Source organism: Odocoileus virginianus, chromosome 30, assembly GCF_023699985.2.
Source record: "Odocoileus virginianus isolate 20LAN1187 ecotype Illinois chromosome 30, Ovbor_1.2, whole genome shotgun sequence".
Taxonomy (NCBI): Eukaryota; Metazoa; Chordata; class Mammalia; order Artiodactyla; family Cervidae; genus Odocoileus; species Odocoileus virginianus.
Window position 1 is genome coordinate 12,636,680 of NC_069703.1, and position 15,868 is coordinate 12,652,547.

The 15,868-nt window shown below is 45.0% G+C and overlaps 1 protein-coding gene across 1 annotated transcript in view; it reads right to left on the reverse strand.

The window, feature by feature from the left end:
• PLEKHM3 (pleckstrin homology domain containing M3) overlaps positions 1-15,868 on the reverse strand; it is a 207,057-nt gene that overhangs the window by 156,496 nt on the left and 34,693 nt on the right. Inside the window, exon 3 of the mRNA XM_020893655.2 lies at positions 2,982-3,917. Within this exon, the coding sequence (XP_020749314.2) occupies positions 2,982-3,917 (936 nt within the window). The remainder of the gene's footprint in view (positions 1-2,981; positions 3,918-15,868) is intronic.

The window sequence follows — 15,868 nt, forward strand, 5'->3', positions numbered from 1 at the left end:
CAAGTTCCATCTGCTATAATAATCTTTGATATAAAGAAGAGCCTCCTAAGTAACTTAAAAAAACATTCAGGTTTGCTTACCAAGTTTGGGCCTTTTTCTTTTGAGACTCTGCCCCCTACAGGAGATGGAGTATGCCTATCTGAGATAGGAAACCAGTATTCTGGGCACAGGTATTTAGCAAAAATGCAAAGCCACCCATAACCCACGTGTACCACACAGCAATTGAGCGTAGCTGTTTCTGATGGAAGAGGGGCCGTGAAGTGAAATTAAACATTTTACTTGAGAATCAGCCACACTGTACTGACTTCTCCCCTCGCCAAATGAGAAACCTACTTGTGCCCTGTTAGTACTCCAAACCAAAAGCAAGAAGGTAAAAGCTGAGCAGGCAGGACGCTTAGACTACCTTACCCTGTCTCCGGGGTCCCTGTTACCACCATCCACAGCCTATTCTCCAGACCGCCAATCAGTGGGCATGATTCACACAGCAAAGGGTGGCATCCTAAAACACGGACCCTAAAGCAGATGCTCTGGGGCTTTCCAAGTGGCGCTAGTGGTAAAGAACCCGCCTGCCACGGCAGGACACATAAGAGGCTCCATCCCTGGGTTGGGGAGATCCCCTGGAGGAGGGTACGGCAACCCACTCCAGTATTCTTGCCTGGAGAATCCCATGGACAGAGGAGCCTGGCGGGCTACAGACCATACGGTCACAAAGAATTAGACATGACTAAAGCAGCCTAGCAGGCACACACGAAGAAGCTGCTCCAGGTTCTATCCCAGCCCATTACATCATCCTTTTCCTACTCTTTTCCACTTAGCTTCCTTCTCCCTGTCTCTTCCACTCACCTTTCTATGTCTTTTTCCTGTTCTCCTTTCTCCATCTGCCAGATGTGGTATAACTGCCCAACAGTAGCCTCCACCTGTACTCCTCCTTCCTCTGGGTATCAGAGATGCTACTCAGGCAGTGCAAGGTGTATGCAGGGCACACTCCATCAGGAAGCAAACTTAGGACAGGAAGGCGAAGTAGAAGGCCACAAAGGGATCATTTTGTGTAACACCTGAGGCTTTTCTTCCCTCTTTTACTAGGAAGTTCCCGATTCATACTCCGGTCTCCACCTTGAAAATGAAGCTGAGCTGTTCTTCCCGATTCCAATAACACAGCAGATTTGTTGCCCTCCTCAGCAGTCTAAAGCAACAGGCGTGCACCACAATTCCAGCGCATCCACAGAACAAGCACTCATAAATTATTATTGACTGGCTGAACTCTGAAATATAATATATGCACTAGTATATGAAGACACTGCAATGTTAATAATTTCTAAAAACTGTGCTAAAACCAGCATCTCCCTATCTCAAAAACCTTTTCCGAAAGTAGCTGGCTGACTTAATACAAGATCACACAAGCTTGCAGATGTGTGCACCTCACCTAGTCTGGCTTCTTTATTGGCTCGGAGTTGCTGGTCTCTCCCAGCCCACCCTGCAAGTGTCTGCTCCCAAACTACTGAGGCCCTCCAGACAAAGCAGGGATGATTCACTTAATCCCCACTTTGAGTAAATTATTTTTCAATAGAAGAGGCAACCATCATAACTAAGCTAAATTCAAAGGTTCACTGTGCCACCACTTTTCTGAACGCAGGAAGAGGCATGAAATTGAAAATCTGCTCTTGACTGGTGGCAGGTCCCTTGTTCATTTTTAAACAACGTACTTAAATCTGATCCACCTGAATTGAAATTTTCCAAATCAGGCTTCCAGGTAAAGCCACCTCCGTAGTAAATTTCTTGTGACAAATTGCATGGGGTTTGGTCAAAGGGAAAGGCTTGCCAGGTGGCACAGTTGGTAAAGAACCCGCCTGCCAATGCAGGAAACACAAGAGACATGGGTTTGATCCCTGGGTTGGTAAGATCCTCTGGAGTAGGAAATGGCAACCCACTCTAGTATTCTTGCCTAGAAAACCCCAAGGACAGAGGAGCCTGGTGGGCTACGGTCCACGGGGTCGCCAAGAGTCAGACACGACTGAGCATACAAGCATGCACAGTGAAAGGGGAATAATTTGATTTCACTCCTAGTAGACACACAGACCTGGTTTAGTGAGGGGTGTGTGCTTTCCAGTTTCCTATTTGCGGGAAGGTGAGAGGAATGGTGAGTAGGGGAGAGAAGCAATAATAGGGATTTAAGGACTACCAGATGACTGGCCTTGGCCTGCACCTTAGTCTCACCCTCCACAGCAGTTCCGGCAGCCCTAGGAGTCCCGAGGATGAGGGCCTGGCCCATCGTGACTCAGAGGTCACCTGCTCATTCATCATCACCCTGCACTTGGCCACCTCCAGGGTCTCTATCAAGGCTGACTTTCTGGAGTCTACCTTAACAGAATCTGACAAGGTCATGATCAATGACAGTTACTGACTATGGATGTTTTCCTTACCTAAAGAATGCCAGCAGTCAGCTTTGGGCATGGATGTCTCTTAGAAGACATCTTACATTCCCAGTGACCTTGATTTAAGAAGGCAGAGGAAATGAAATCACAGCAGATGCAGGAAGTCTACACTCTAGCCTGCTGATGCTGCAGCCGAGTCATTTTGATTCAGTGGGTAGATCATAGCTGCTTCTACTTACTTCATCAGCATGGTATGAAGATGGAGAGGTGGTTTAACCCAGCAAACTCCTTAAAGGAGGGGCTTTCCTGGTGGCTCAGATGGTAAAGAATCTGTCTGCAACATGGGAGAGCCGGGTTTGATCCCTGGTCGGGAAGATTCCCTGGAGAAGGGAATGGTTACCCATTCCAGTATTCTAGCCTGAGAAATCCCATGGACAGAGGAGCCTGGAGGGCTACAGTCCATGGGGTCACAAAGAGTTGGACACGACTGAGTGAGATGCAAGAAGTATCGGGGACTGGCTTCTCAAAGGGATTTTTCAAGTGAATTCCACTTGTGGGATTCAGAATTTTGTTCTTTAATGAGTTTTAGGCTGAAATGTTGTTTCATACCTGCACATTTGAAACTTTGAGCCGTGAGCCCTCGTTCCAGGGACAAAGTCGTCAGGATGCTAAGGAAGCTAGTGGTCACCGACTGGCGTTTGCTCTTCCTGAGTTCGTGCCCTCCCATCTGATCCCTGGGTTTGGTCCTCAGCGTGACCTGCAGGTTCTGTTCTGAACTCCTTGCTGCGTTGGCAGCTGTTTTCAGGGCCTCCATCCACTCCTGAGCCCTCTGCCGCGTCTCAGCACGGAGGCGGAGGATGTCTTGGGGAAAGATGACTTGAAAGCAAGAGTCACAGTCGTCCAGGTGGTCCAGCTGGACAGCCAGACACACGTCCACATTGTAGCTCAGCAGGGGGTCCTCGTCCAGCTTGCCTGGCGGAAAGGCCATCAGACAGGTCCTGCTCAGCACAAACGTGAATGCCTTCCAGTTGTTCTGCATGGTCAGCCTGTACAGTGTCCCGGATTTGAGGATGTTTTGACACTGTTTGGGGCTATCCAGCACAGGGGATGGCATGAGCAGCTCGCGGGATTTCTTCTGTAAACAATGATTCTGTGGACAGTCGACGTGATGGCCAAGCCCCGGGGACTCGGCCAGCTCTCCCGGCCGGCCCATGTAGGCTGGTGCAGCGGCGTGCACACCTTCCCAGAGCTTCTGCCCCCAGTCCAAAGCCTCCCATGGCGACTCGGCCTTTAGCTGCAGTTGAGTGTTGTCATACAGGACGGTGTCCACCAGCCTGGCCTCGAGGTTGCCCAGAACGGATATGCTCTGGAAGTGGGACAGCTGGTACGTGGCGTAGAGGTTCTGATTCCCACTGCTGTCGAGAATGTAGAAGTATAAGCTGTAGGGGGAGAGCTCAGCGTAACAGCTTTGCCAGTAACTGTCGTGGTCTTTCCGAACCTCCAGGTAACCCTTCTTCAGGATGTTCGGGAATGCCGGCTTGTGTTCTAGAAAGAAAGGAAAAAAAAAAGTAATGTATTAATCCATGAACATGAATGAACTGAATGAGATGACAAGGCGGGCGCCAGAAAACAAGCAGATCAGGGCCTAACCTGCTGGTTCCAACCAAACACAATATTAAACAGAGGTAGTAAAAATTCCAAGAGAGTGTCTAACCAACAAGATGTAATTGAGGGAAACCCTCACATCTGAAGAACTTAACTAGGGTGGAATTCTGACTGCAAAAGTAAGTACTGGGCAGCTGAGGGTTTGCTGTCAATGAGACAGGTAGAAGCCCATTTGGAAAACAGAAACATTGGAGTGACTGGGGTTATGCTCCGTGGGCCCGTGAAACAACCACTTTTTGCCAGAATTTCTGGTTTTCTAGGTAATGTTCTTTTGTTGTTGGTTAGTCACTCAGTCATGTCCGACTCTTTGCGACCTCTATGGACTGTAGCCCACCAGGCTCCCTCCTCTGTCCATGGGATTTCTACGGCAAGAATACTGGAGTGGGTTGCCATTTCCTTCTCCAGGGGATCCTCCTGACCCAGGGATCGAACCCTTGTCTCCTGCATTGGCAGGCAGATACTTTACCACTGAGCCACCAGGGAAGCCCAGTGTTCTACAAAGCACCAGATATGAGAGAAAGAATGCTCCTCCTGCCACCTGACCTGACTCTCTGCCAATACTCATCTTTCCTTAGGTTGGTAAAGACAGGAAGGGCCAGCGGAAAGAACAGAGCGTGATGTGTGCTGCTCACAAGCTCCTGTTTCCTAGACACACCCATCAGTCTTCAAGGCCAGGCCAGGGGCCTTCTGGTTCATAACTAGCTCTCCAGACATGACTCAACTAGCTTACTTCTCAGGTGTCTGCTGGGATAGCCGTTCTCTCCCCTCTCTGAATCTGCTTACACTATTCGCTTCACTTGCAGTGCCCCTTCCACCACTTCCACCAGCTACCACACACTTACCCTTCACTCAAGGCTCCTCTCTTCTAGAAGGAGTCTGCCCTGACTCCCCTAACCCCACGCCCTAGTCTGCCCACACACACCTCTGGGTCAGTAGCAGGGATCCTTACTATTATTCTCTTCTAATGGGCTCTTCTCAGGCTGTATTATAATAACTTATTTAGATATCTGAACAAATAAAATAAATGCTGATGTTTTTAAAGAAGTGTGTCTGCCCTACTGGACTATAAGCTCCACGGAGGACAGGGGCGAGGTCTGTCCTGACATCCTTATATCACAGTACATAGTGCAATGTCTGGTACATAGTGGGTACTTAGTAAAATCAGAATAGAAATAAAGCTTCTAGAACATAAAGCTTCTAGCATAATGCCCAGCATATAGTAGGGGTAACTCCCTTCCCTTCTCTTCCCCTCTTCCCCATAAGTTCATCTGGTCATGCCATCTTAAATTAATGATTAGCTGCCATAGATACAGATGTCATACTTTAATAAAAGGGGACTGTCACTTGGGAGATGTCCTGATACTTTCATCGGGCGTGAAAATGAGGTAGCTCTCCTGCCTAGTAAAGTTTTTCATTTCTGAGATGTTTCTCAACCTTTTTGCTGACACATCCGAGACAGTCATAAACTAATTGAGTCACTCCCTAAAGAAGACAAATCACATTCCCAAAGGGGTAGGATTTCTGATCTTGGATGGAGAAAAAAATAAAAAAGAGTAACACAGATCTAGATCTTAAAATAGCAAACCAAAAGAGAAAAGGAGAGAAATGCAGCAGAGAAAAGCTAATTTCACCTACTTTACATCTCTGGTGCTGACATTCATTAGTATTTCTGTGCTAATTCAAAAGCCATTAATTTCTTGCAACCTGCACTAATCCCTTTGTAGAGAGAGATAATGGAAGACTATTCTCAGGTTATCTATCTTTTCTGATAATGCAATAAGAGAGGCAGTGCTGTTAGACACACTGCTGTGGCCTCCTCCCTCTCATTTCCATCAGGCGCCTATTCAACCTTTTCCATAACAAGACCCATAACCACGCATCCCTCCATCCCCAGCCCTCCTGAGACCCAACAGCTCAGCTACGCATTCCTGAGCAAAAGAAAAACCATCTCTCTTGCTTTTAGCTAGGAAATTTCCTCTCCTTTTCTCTCCTCCCTGAGAGCATTTTATAACAGCTACCACAAATTAGAAATTCTAACTTTAACTGGACCCAAACCAGAAGCACACCTCACTCCTTTCTGATTGTACAAGCTAGAGGGTGTGTGTGTGTGTGCGCTCAGTCACTCAGTTGTGTCTGATTCTTTGCGACCTCATGAACTGTAGCCCGTCAGGCTCCTCTGTCCATGGGATTCTCCAGGCAAGAATACTGGAGCAGGCTGCCGTTTTCTCCTCCAGGGGATGTTCCTGACCCAGGGATTGAACCCATGTCTCCTGCACTGGCAGGTGGGTTCTTTACCACTGAGCCACCTAGGAAGCCTTTATAAGCTAGGAGAACAGAGGCCAGCTTGGGTGGACTGAATGGAAGTCTAGTAGGGAGTCTCAAAAGTTCCCTGACCTTCTTGCTGCAGAATAAGGTCAAGAATGCAGAGTGTTTCAATATTTTCTTCCTACCTCAGCTCAGCCCTCTCTAAATAGGTATGTTAACAAAAACCACTACAATATTGTAAAGTAATTAGCCTCCAACTAATAAAAAATAAATAGGTATGTTAAACTGAGAAAGAGAACAGGGGGGTTAATCATAGGAAATGACCCATCCTTACAGACCGCAGTTTGAAGTGTAATTTCTTGAAAAAGAAGAGAACAGATGTGATCAGAAAACTATTCTCCGAGTGTATTCCCTTTTGGAGGGCCTGTTTATATCAAACCTTATCAGTATGTTGTGTGTGAAGTATGAATTATCGCTGACTGTGGAGGGCTGGAGAACTACCATTTCTCTTTAATCTCTTGCTGTTACTTTCTACTGAATCTGAAGTTTATCTTGAATATTTTTGCTATTGACAAATCAGAAGTTATACACTTAAATCCAAGCTTTCATTAATTTACCATAGGTCAATTTTTATTTCTCCAGACCATATCATTTCATCATCTACATTTTTCTAAAGTGTTTCATTTCACAAATGAACAATATTATCTCTGTCTTAACTAATATCATAAATGATTCAGGTAGAACCTCTGAAAAAGATTATCACCATTTCCCCAGTGAAAACAGAAAGATGATCAAAATGAATCACTGCATCTTTAAATTTCATACTGAAACTAGAAGAGACTAATTCTCTTGTGAAAAAGAGCAAGAAACAAGACAAAAACATAAACAAAAAGAGCCTGAGAATTCTGTTTCCCCACTGCTTTCCACTGTGGCCAGTCATGAAGACCTGGCTCAGCTCCTCCTGAACAAAGACCCCTTTTTGCTCTCCTTGTTCCATACTACTCAGAGCAGTGGCTTAAGGACGAAAATTGCCACTGACTGAAGAGGAAAAGGGGATTTCCCCATCTTATGCACCTGATTCATCTCTGTCCTGCCAACCCACCAAAGAGTTCCTCTTTGGCCATTATTTCCTCTCTCTGTTCTCCAAAAAAAAGTTTCCACTCTCATAGCCACCGTCTTAATCAAGATCTTAAATGGGCTCCCATGGTAAGTCCTGCTCCCCACCCACCATGTCCCACTCAGTTACCAGGGTAACCTTTCTGGACCACTTACAACCTTTCTCATGCCTCCTCATCAGTCCAAAACCCTGCACAAGTTTCCTAGTCCTACAGAATAAAGTTCAAACGCCTTAGGTTGACCTTACGTTTTCCTATGGACCTAACCCTCAGTCTGAAAAAATTACCAAGCTTCTACACTATTGGTGGGAATGCAAACTAGTACAGCCACTATTGAGAACAGTGTGGAGATTCCTTAAAAAACTGGAAATAGATCTGCCATACGACCCAGCAATCCCACTGCTGGGCATACACATCGAGGAAACCAGAATTGAAAGAGACACATGTATCTCAATGTTCATCACAGCACTGTTTACAATAGCTAGGGCATGGAAGCAACCTAGATGTCCATCAGCAGATGAATAAATAAGAAAGTTGTGGTACATGTACAAAATGGAATATTACTCAGCTATTAAAAAGAATGCATTTGAATCAGTTTTAATGAGGTAGATGAAACTGGAGCCTATTACACAGAGTGAAGTAAGTCAGAAAGAAAAACACCAATACAGTATATTAATGCATATATATGGAATTTAGAAAGATGGTAACGACTACTCTATATGTGAGACAGCAAAAGAGACACAGATATGAAGAACAGACTTTTGGACTCTGTGGGAGAAGGTGAGGGTGGGATGATTTGAGAAACTAGCATTGAAACGTATATTACCATATGTGAAACAGAGTCCAAGTTCGATGCATGAAACAGGGCACTCAAAGCTGACGCACTGGGACAACCCAGAGGGATGGGAGGGGGAGGGCGATGGGAGGGGGGCTCTGGATGGCAACACCGGTACTCCCGTGGCTGATTCATTTCGATGTATGGCAGAAACCACCACAGTACTGTAAAGTAATTAGCCTCCAATTTAAATAAATAAATAAAATTTAAAAAATCACCGGGTTTCTGCTAATGTCTCCTCTTTAACTCATGCTTTGTATGTGTGTGTTTGCTGGAATATTTGAGAGCAAATTGCAAACATTTCATCATTTCTAATGTCAATACTTCAGGCTATACCTCCAATCTAAAAGATAAGAGCTTTACAATATATGTCATACCATTTTCATGCCCCAAACATGAAGGGTCTCCTGCATTGCAGGTAGATTCTTCACCAACTGAGCTATCAAGGAAGTCCCTCCCAACATCAGGGTCTTTTCTAATGAGAATTCTTTGCATCAGGTGGCCAAGGTATGGGAACTTCAGTCTCAGTCTCAGTCCCTCCAATGAATATTCAGGGTTGATTTCCTTTAAGATTGATTGGTATGATCTCCTTGTGGTCCAAGAGACTCTCAAGAGTCTTCTCCAACACCATAGTTCAAAAGCATCAACTCTTTGGAGCAAAGCTCTCTTTATGGTCCAACTCTCACATCCAGACATGACTACTGGAAAAATCATAGCTTTGACTATACATAACTTTGTGGCAAAGTAATGTCTCTGCTTTTTAATATGCTGTCTAGGTTTGTCATAGATTTTCTTCCAAGGAGCAAGCGTCTTTTAATTTCATGGCTGCAGTCACCATCTGCAGTGATTTTGGAGCCCAAGAAAATAAAAGTCTATCACTGTTTCCACTGTTTCCCCATTTATTTGCCATGAAGTGATGGGACCAGATGCCATGATCTTCATTTTTTGAACGCTGAGCTTTAAACCAGCTTTTTCACTCTCCTCTTTCACTTTCATCAAGAGGCTCTTTAGCTCTTCTTCACTTTCTGCCATAAGGGTGGTGTCATCTGCATATCTGAGGTTATTGATATTTCTTCCAGTAATCTTGATTTCAGCTTGTGCTTCATCCAGGCTGGCATTTTGCATGATGTACTCTGTATGGAAGTTAAATAAGTAGGGTGACAATATACAGCCTTGACATACTCGTTTCCAGTTTTGAACCAGTCTTTTGTTCCATGTCTGGTTCTAACTCTTGCTTCTTGACCTGCATACAGGTTTCTCAGGAGGCAGGTAAGGTGGTCTGGTATTCTCAACTCTTGAAGAATTTTCCACAGCCTGTTTGTGATCCATACAGTTGTGATAGGTCTTTTAAGCCTCTTTAAATCTCTAACAATTCCTTCTTTCTCCTTTGTCATGGCATATATTTTGGACTTCTCTAGTGGCTCAGATGGAGAAGGAAATGGCAACCCACCCCAGTGTTCTTGCCTGGAGAATCCCAGGGACGGCGGAGCCTGGTGGGCTGCCGTCTCTGGGGTCGCACAGAGTCGGACACGACTGAAGCGACTTCGCAGCAGCAGCAGCAGTGGCTCAGAAGTAAAGAATCTTCCTGCCGATGCAGGAGATGCAGGTTCAGTCCCCGGGTCGGGAAGATCCCCTGGAGGAGGAAATGGCAACCTACTCCAGTATTCCTGCCTGGGAAATCCCATGGACAGAAGAGCCTGGCGGGCTACAGTCCATGGGGTCACAAGAGTCGGACACAACCTAGCAACTGAACAGCAACAACTGATTGAAGAAATTAGTTCCTTTGTCCTGGAGAATTTCGCACAGCCTGGATTTGGCTGAATGTGTCCTCAGGGTATTGTTCAAATGCTCCTGTTTCCTAGGTTTACTGTCCACTGCTATATAGATCTCGAGGTCTTCTTTTTTGTGAGAATATGCCACAGGTGGCTGTCCTGTGGGATGTGGAGATTGATGAGGAGGGTCAAAGGATGTTAGCCTGATCCCTCTGTTATGAATTTCTCCAGGGGCCTTCCACACACGCCGGCCACTCTCCTCCACTACCCACACTCCAGCCAGGGGGCTTGCTGTGACTTTCACTACTGGCCCCTCCCAACCATGGATTCTCTCTCACTGTTCCCCCCAGCCTAGATTTCCCCGAATCTCTTCTTGTCCATGTTTTCCTCCTGTGTAAGAGCTAGTATAAAATCTCACCTCTTCCCGAGGCCTTTCCTCATCCCCTCTAGTTGGACACAGCTGTCGTCCCCTGAAGCCACAAGGCGCTATGGCTATACCACCTTGGTGACTCATTTCAGATACTATTTCACACTCATCAAATATGTATTAAATTATATAATAAAATATTCCAAGAAAATCAATAAGAAATGTGAAAAAAGGATTCTGCCTCCACATCCCAGCACTCACAATCCTTCTGCCCAGACTGTAGAGTGTCTGAGACTAAGCTTTAAGACATTATATATATATATGTAATAATAATATAAACAATAGCGAGACTTATTCACAGATATTACCATATGTAATTAAACAAAATGGGCTTCCATTTTGGTCACCTTATGCAATTTTGTTTTTAAAAAAACACCATTTTTTTTTAAATGCATGTCCCAGATCACAGTTAATGAAACATTTAGGTAAACATTTAGTTTACCAAGAAAGTCTGAATGGCCTGAGTCAAGACAAGGAATGAAGTCTTAGGAATATGACTCCCAAAGATCAGGCAATAGTTCAGAATGAAAGACAAAGAACAATGTTTTAATGTTTTCAAAGAACTCAAAAGCCTCTGTGCTGACAATATTCCCAACCAAAATTATCTAGGCAAATTAAAGGAAACATTTAAGTTCGTGTAACAAGACGAATAAATGTGAAAAGAGGGCGCCACCCTCACATCCTAATAAGCATCCTGCAAAGCCCCCCTCCTAATTCTATAACTTCTGGGGCCATAAGTTTAACATATGAATTTGGAGGGATGCAAATATTCAGACCAGAGCGTTGGTCAAACATAAATTCATGTTGTTTAACTTCTTTTATCGCTTTAATCCTGGCAATTCATTCTTTTATTCATTTCGTGGATCTCAAACACAATCCCAGAACAATTTTTCCACACCTTTTTTAGTCCTTCAAACTCCAAATGCTACCATCTCTTTCTATGTGCACCAGAGGGAGGGCCTTTATATATATTTTACTTGGCTTCACTTCAACATTACACAAACCAATGTACTCTACAAGTCTAAGAGAGTACACTGGTTAAGACCACAGGTGCGTAAGCCAACTGGCCGAAGTTTATATCATAATTCTGTCCTAACTGTCTGGGTAACCCTGGACAAATGCCTTAACCCACGTTTCAGTTTTATCATCTTTAAAATGGGGCTATAATAGCACCTGGGCTTCCCAGGTGGTGCTAGTGGTGAAGGATCTGCCTGCTAAAGAATCCACCTACAGGAGACATAAGAGATGTTAAGAGATGTGGGTGCAATCCTTGGGTCAGGAGCATCCCCTGGAAGAGGGCATGGCAACCCACTCCCAATACCCTTGCCTGGAGAATCCCAAGGTGGGCTGGGATGGGCTATAATGCCTGGTGGGCTACAATCCATAGGGTTGCAAAGAGTTGGACATGACTAAAGTGACTTAGCACGCATGCATGATAGTACCTACCTCATTGTATTATGATGAAGAAATCAGTAACTCTCAGAATGATGCCTGACACATCTTAAGGATTCAGTCGATCTGTTTCCTAGTTCAGCTTCTGGTCTCAAAGGAAGACCAGGAAAAGCTAGACCTTCCACCTGCACTCTGAAGGTGGAATCTCCCTCTTCAGACTCTTCCCCTATTACATCTGAAAATTACCCCTCTACGATCTCTTCTCCTCTTGCCTTCTAATATCCCAAACTGTATTGTGTCTGTTCCAAAGTACTCACTCGCACCTGCCTCTCCGACGCCTCAATCTGTCTCCTTCCTCCAGATTCTAGATGCTTCCTATGTCTCTGTTTTCTGTCCAGCACAGTCTGGCCTCTGACTACCGCTCTGACCTCACCTCACACCATCTCACATTTCTTCTCTAACTCCAGCCAAAAGCCTCTTGTATTTTTTGAATGAGCTGAGTGCTTTCTGGCCTCAAGGACTCTGGAGCTGCTGTGTCCTCTCTCTGGCACATCTCCCCCCAGCTCCACTGACGTCTTCATCTCCTCAGCTTTTCACCTCAAAGGTGCCATCCTCAGTGAGGCCACCGCCCCTCAGCACCTCAGCTAAAGGGCCCCTCTCAGTCTCTTATCTTACAACCTTCTTTTATTTCTTTCAAAGAACTGCTGCTCCTTGAAGACAGGGGCCTGGATGTCCCTCTCACCCCCATATTAGCGGCACTGGCTCCACAAGCACTTGTTGGATGCACGCACAAAGGACTCTGCTGGGATCTGTGGGAACACCAAATGAGTCAGACAGATCCTATCAAGAGTTCACAGCCCAAGGACAGCCGTTCCTTCTCTTTTCACAAAAGAGAAAAGTCACTTTCTTTTATGGAGCCAGTGCTGGGGAAAGTCACTTTCTCTTTTCACAAAAGAGAAAAGTCCCACTTTCTCTTTTGCCACGGTCATCCTAATTTGAGTCCCATCACTTCACATCATGATGACTGGCAGAGTTTTCTCATTTCCACCCCATCGACCAATCCTTCCATACTCTTAGGGCCTGAGGGGACCCAGCAAATAGCAGCTCTCTTCTTCAACCAAGTTGCAAACCAACTGAGATTGATAGAGGGTAGTCAGACTCACGGCAATTCGAACATGAGCCAGCTGGAGGTTACAGGTTAGGGGTGTAGCCAGGAACAGAGCCCCAGAATTACACAGACTTCCCTGTGAGTCACCAGCAACACTGGATCACCGGATCCAGCGAATCGCTAGATCACTCAACATAGACCTTCCCTCCCAGGGGGCAGCCCACACAGGGCTGATGGGTGGCAAACTACATCGAGAGGAGCGGGCCAGAATCAGTGTTTCCTACAGAGGCTGAGTGACACATGCCTGCTTCCTCTCCTAAAGCTGCCTGGAGGTTCTTTCTCCCCGGGAGTGCAGTGTGCAAAGACAGGGAGAGAGGACAAGAGTGGCATGCAGGACCTTAGTTCCCCCACCAAGGATCAAATCCATGTCCCCTGCAGTGGAAGCTCAGAGTCTCAACCACTGGATCACCAGGGAAGTCCATATCCTTTCAATCTTGACTCTCAAGAAATTTTCAAGTGCTTCTTGCCCAATATACCATGCTAATTCTCTCTGTCTGGCTTTGAAGGTCCTCCATAAACTCGTAGTCCATTATGAGTCCTGTTCTGGCTTAGCCTCTGACCAGCCCCCCACAGGCTGTGTTCATCTCCACCTCTGCTCCGCTATGTGCTCAACTCTCAGCGCTCAGCTGGAACATCCTTTCCTCAATGAAGACTTCTCTGACATGCTAGATCAATTAAGTCTCTTTGCTTTCCAAGTCTATTTGTTTCATATTCTAGTATCTGACCGTGTTTAAGCCAGAAACTAGGGAGAAGTTAACTAGTATTGGGTCTTTGTTCTCATTAGAGTCACAGGAGGGAAATGAATTTAACAGGATGCGCGTCAATTACGACACTGTCACAAATGCCCACGGCAAAGAACATGAAGAGAATGATCTACAGGAATCAAAGAGGGGCTGGGTTCTGGACATTTTATATACGGTACATAGTGCTGGCTACTGCAGTGCTCACGGATGGTCATTAACAAACTTATTCTGGGAGAAATGAACTAAGCTCAAGTGGTATCTCTTTCATGAGCTACTTCGGAGGTCTTCCTTTGTTGGTGAAAGAGAACGTCCCATTTGTTTTCCCTTCATAAACTTAGGGGAAAGGACATGCTATCTGTGTAAGCTCTAGAAGAAACAGACCTATAACATATCTGACTATATAGGAGTTAGATACACGGTTAGGGATCTTCTCCGTTCTTTGTGCCGTGAGCAACAGTGATAGTGTATAAGTCAACACAGACCTGGTCAATTTTACTTTTTGGATGTGAACCTGACCAGAAGATCACAGACTCGACCTCTTAAATTCAGAGGTTTTCTGTCTTCTGTAACAAGGATAATCTCTAGTGTTTATGGAACTTTTTTTACCCAGAAAACATTTCCAAACATCAGCTTTCAAATGATGCTCACTGTCTGCCACGGTGAGCTTCTCATTCTGTTTCATTAATCTACAGGAATTAAGTATAAAAGAATCTCCTATACTGAGGCCACCAGAGTTTAAGATAAGTGCTCCATCTTTGGGTAACACTGAATCACAGAAACTCAGAGGCAGAAGGGGCTAGAAGTCTCCAGCCCAGCCCTATCTGAGGCAGAGCCTGTCAGGCGCCTGTCTACTCTGTCAGCTATCTCCCTCATCTTTACCAAGAGAACCCTAATTGTGTTTAGGTGTGGAGATGGCTTCTCCCCGTCCCCACAGAAAGTATCATGGTTTGTTTAAAGCAATTGGTAACCCCATTTTCCTTTGCCAGAGGTTGCTTTAGGGACCAGTATGGAACCCAGTTCTGACTGATGATGGGGTGCTCTTGGGGTCCTCTGAGAAAAGACCCAGACACGAGCCCCTGCTTTCTCCCTTCCTGATTTTGGCTGCTGATACATATCTTTGGGGCTAATGCAGCCATCTTGCATCAATGAGGGAAAGAAGAGACACCACCAATATACTGTGGACAGCAGAGAAAAAAGATGAAAAGTACCTGGATCTTTGATGACTCTAGGGCCACCAGAGGGAGGTGTCCTTAAGTATTTACTGCCTACAGTGCTTGATATGCACTATGTCCAATAGCTATCTGTTAGATGAAAAAATAAAATGATAAATGGCCTCACTATTTATGCCACTTTTACTGAGTTGAGTATTCTATTACTTGCTTCTAAAAGCATCTTAACTGATTTAACAGATTTGGAATGAGGTTCCAGGAAACAAAATGACTTGGCCAAGGGTATACCACAAAGTGTGCAAGTTGAGGGTGGAACGCCAACCTCCAGATTTTCAATCTAGATCACACTGTGTTTTATTTGCGGTGGAGGGAATGAGTCTGAAGCTTCCTCAGACTTGAGAGGCAGTTTTATAGCGTGGTTACGTGTGGCCTCCAGAGTGGGCCTGGAGCTTCTCCACTTACAGCCTGATGACCTTGGTGAGATTACCTTTTCTAAGCCTCCATGGTCTCCTTTGTAAAATCAGGACAATATTATCTAACATATTAAATTATTATTAATATTAAATAAGATAACAGATGAACACTTCTTAGCACAGGTCTGGGCATAAAGTTAACTCACTAAATGATAGCTTTTACTGACAGTATTAATAATAACTAACTTTACTCAACTTGACTCAGGCTTTAGGTAAGGAAAGCTGAAACAGAGGTCAGGTCATTTTCATTCTGGAAACAAAAAAAAAAACTGTGCATCCTGATTTTCCAAGTAACAAAACATAGAATTCAGCCAAACAGCCTGCATAGGCTCATACCTGATATGATAGAAAGTCGTCTACAATTCATTGCATCAAAGAACTGCCAACCTACTGTGAGAGGTGAATGGTCAAGCAATTACCTATAATGCATAGCAGAATAAAACGCGTTGTGGAAACATGAAGTAAAAGAAAA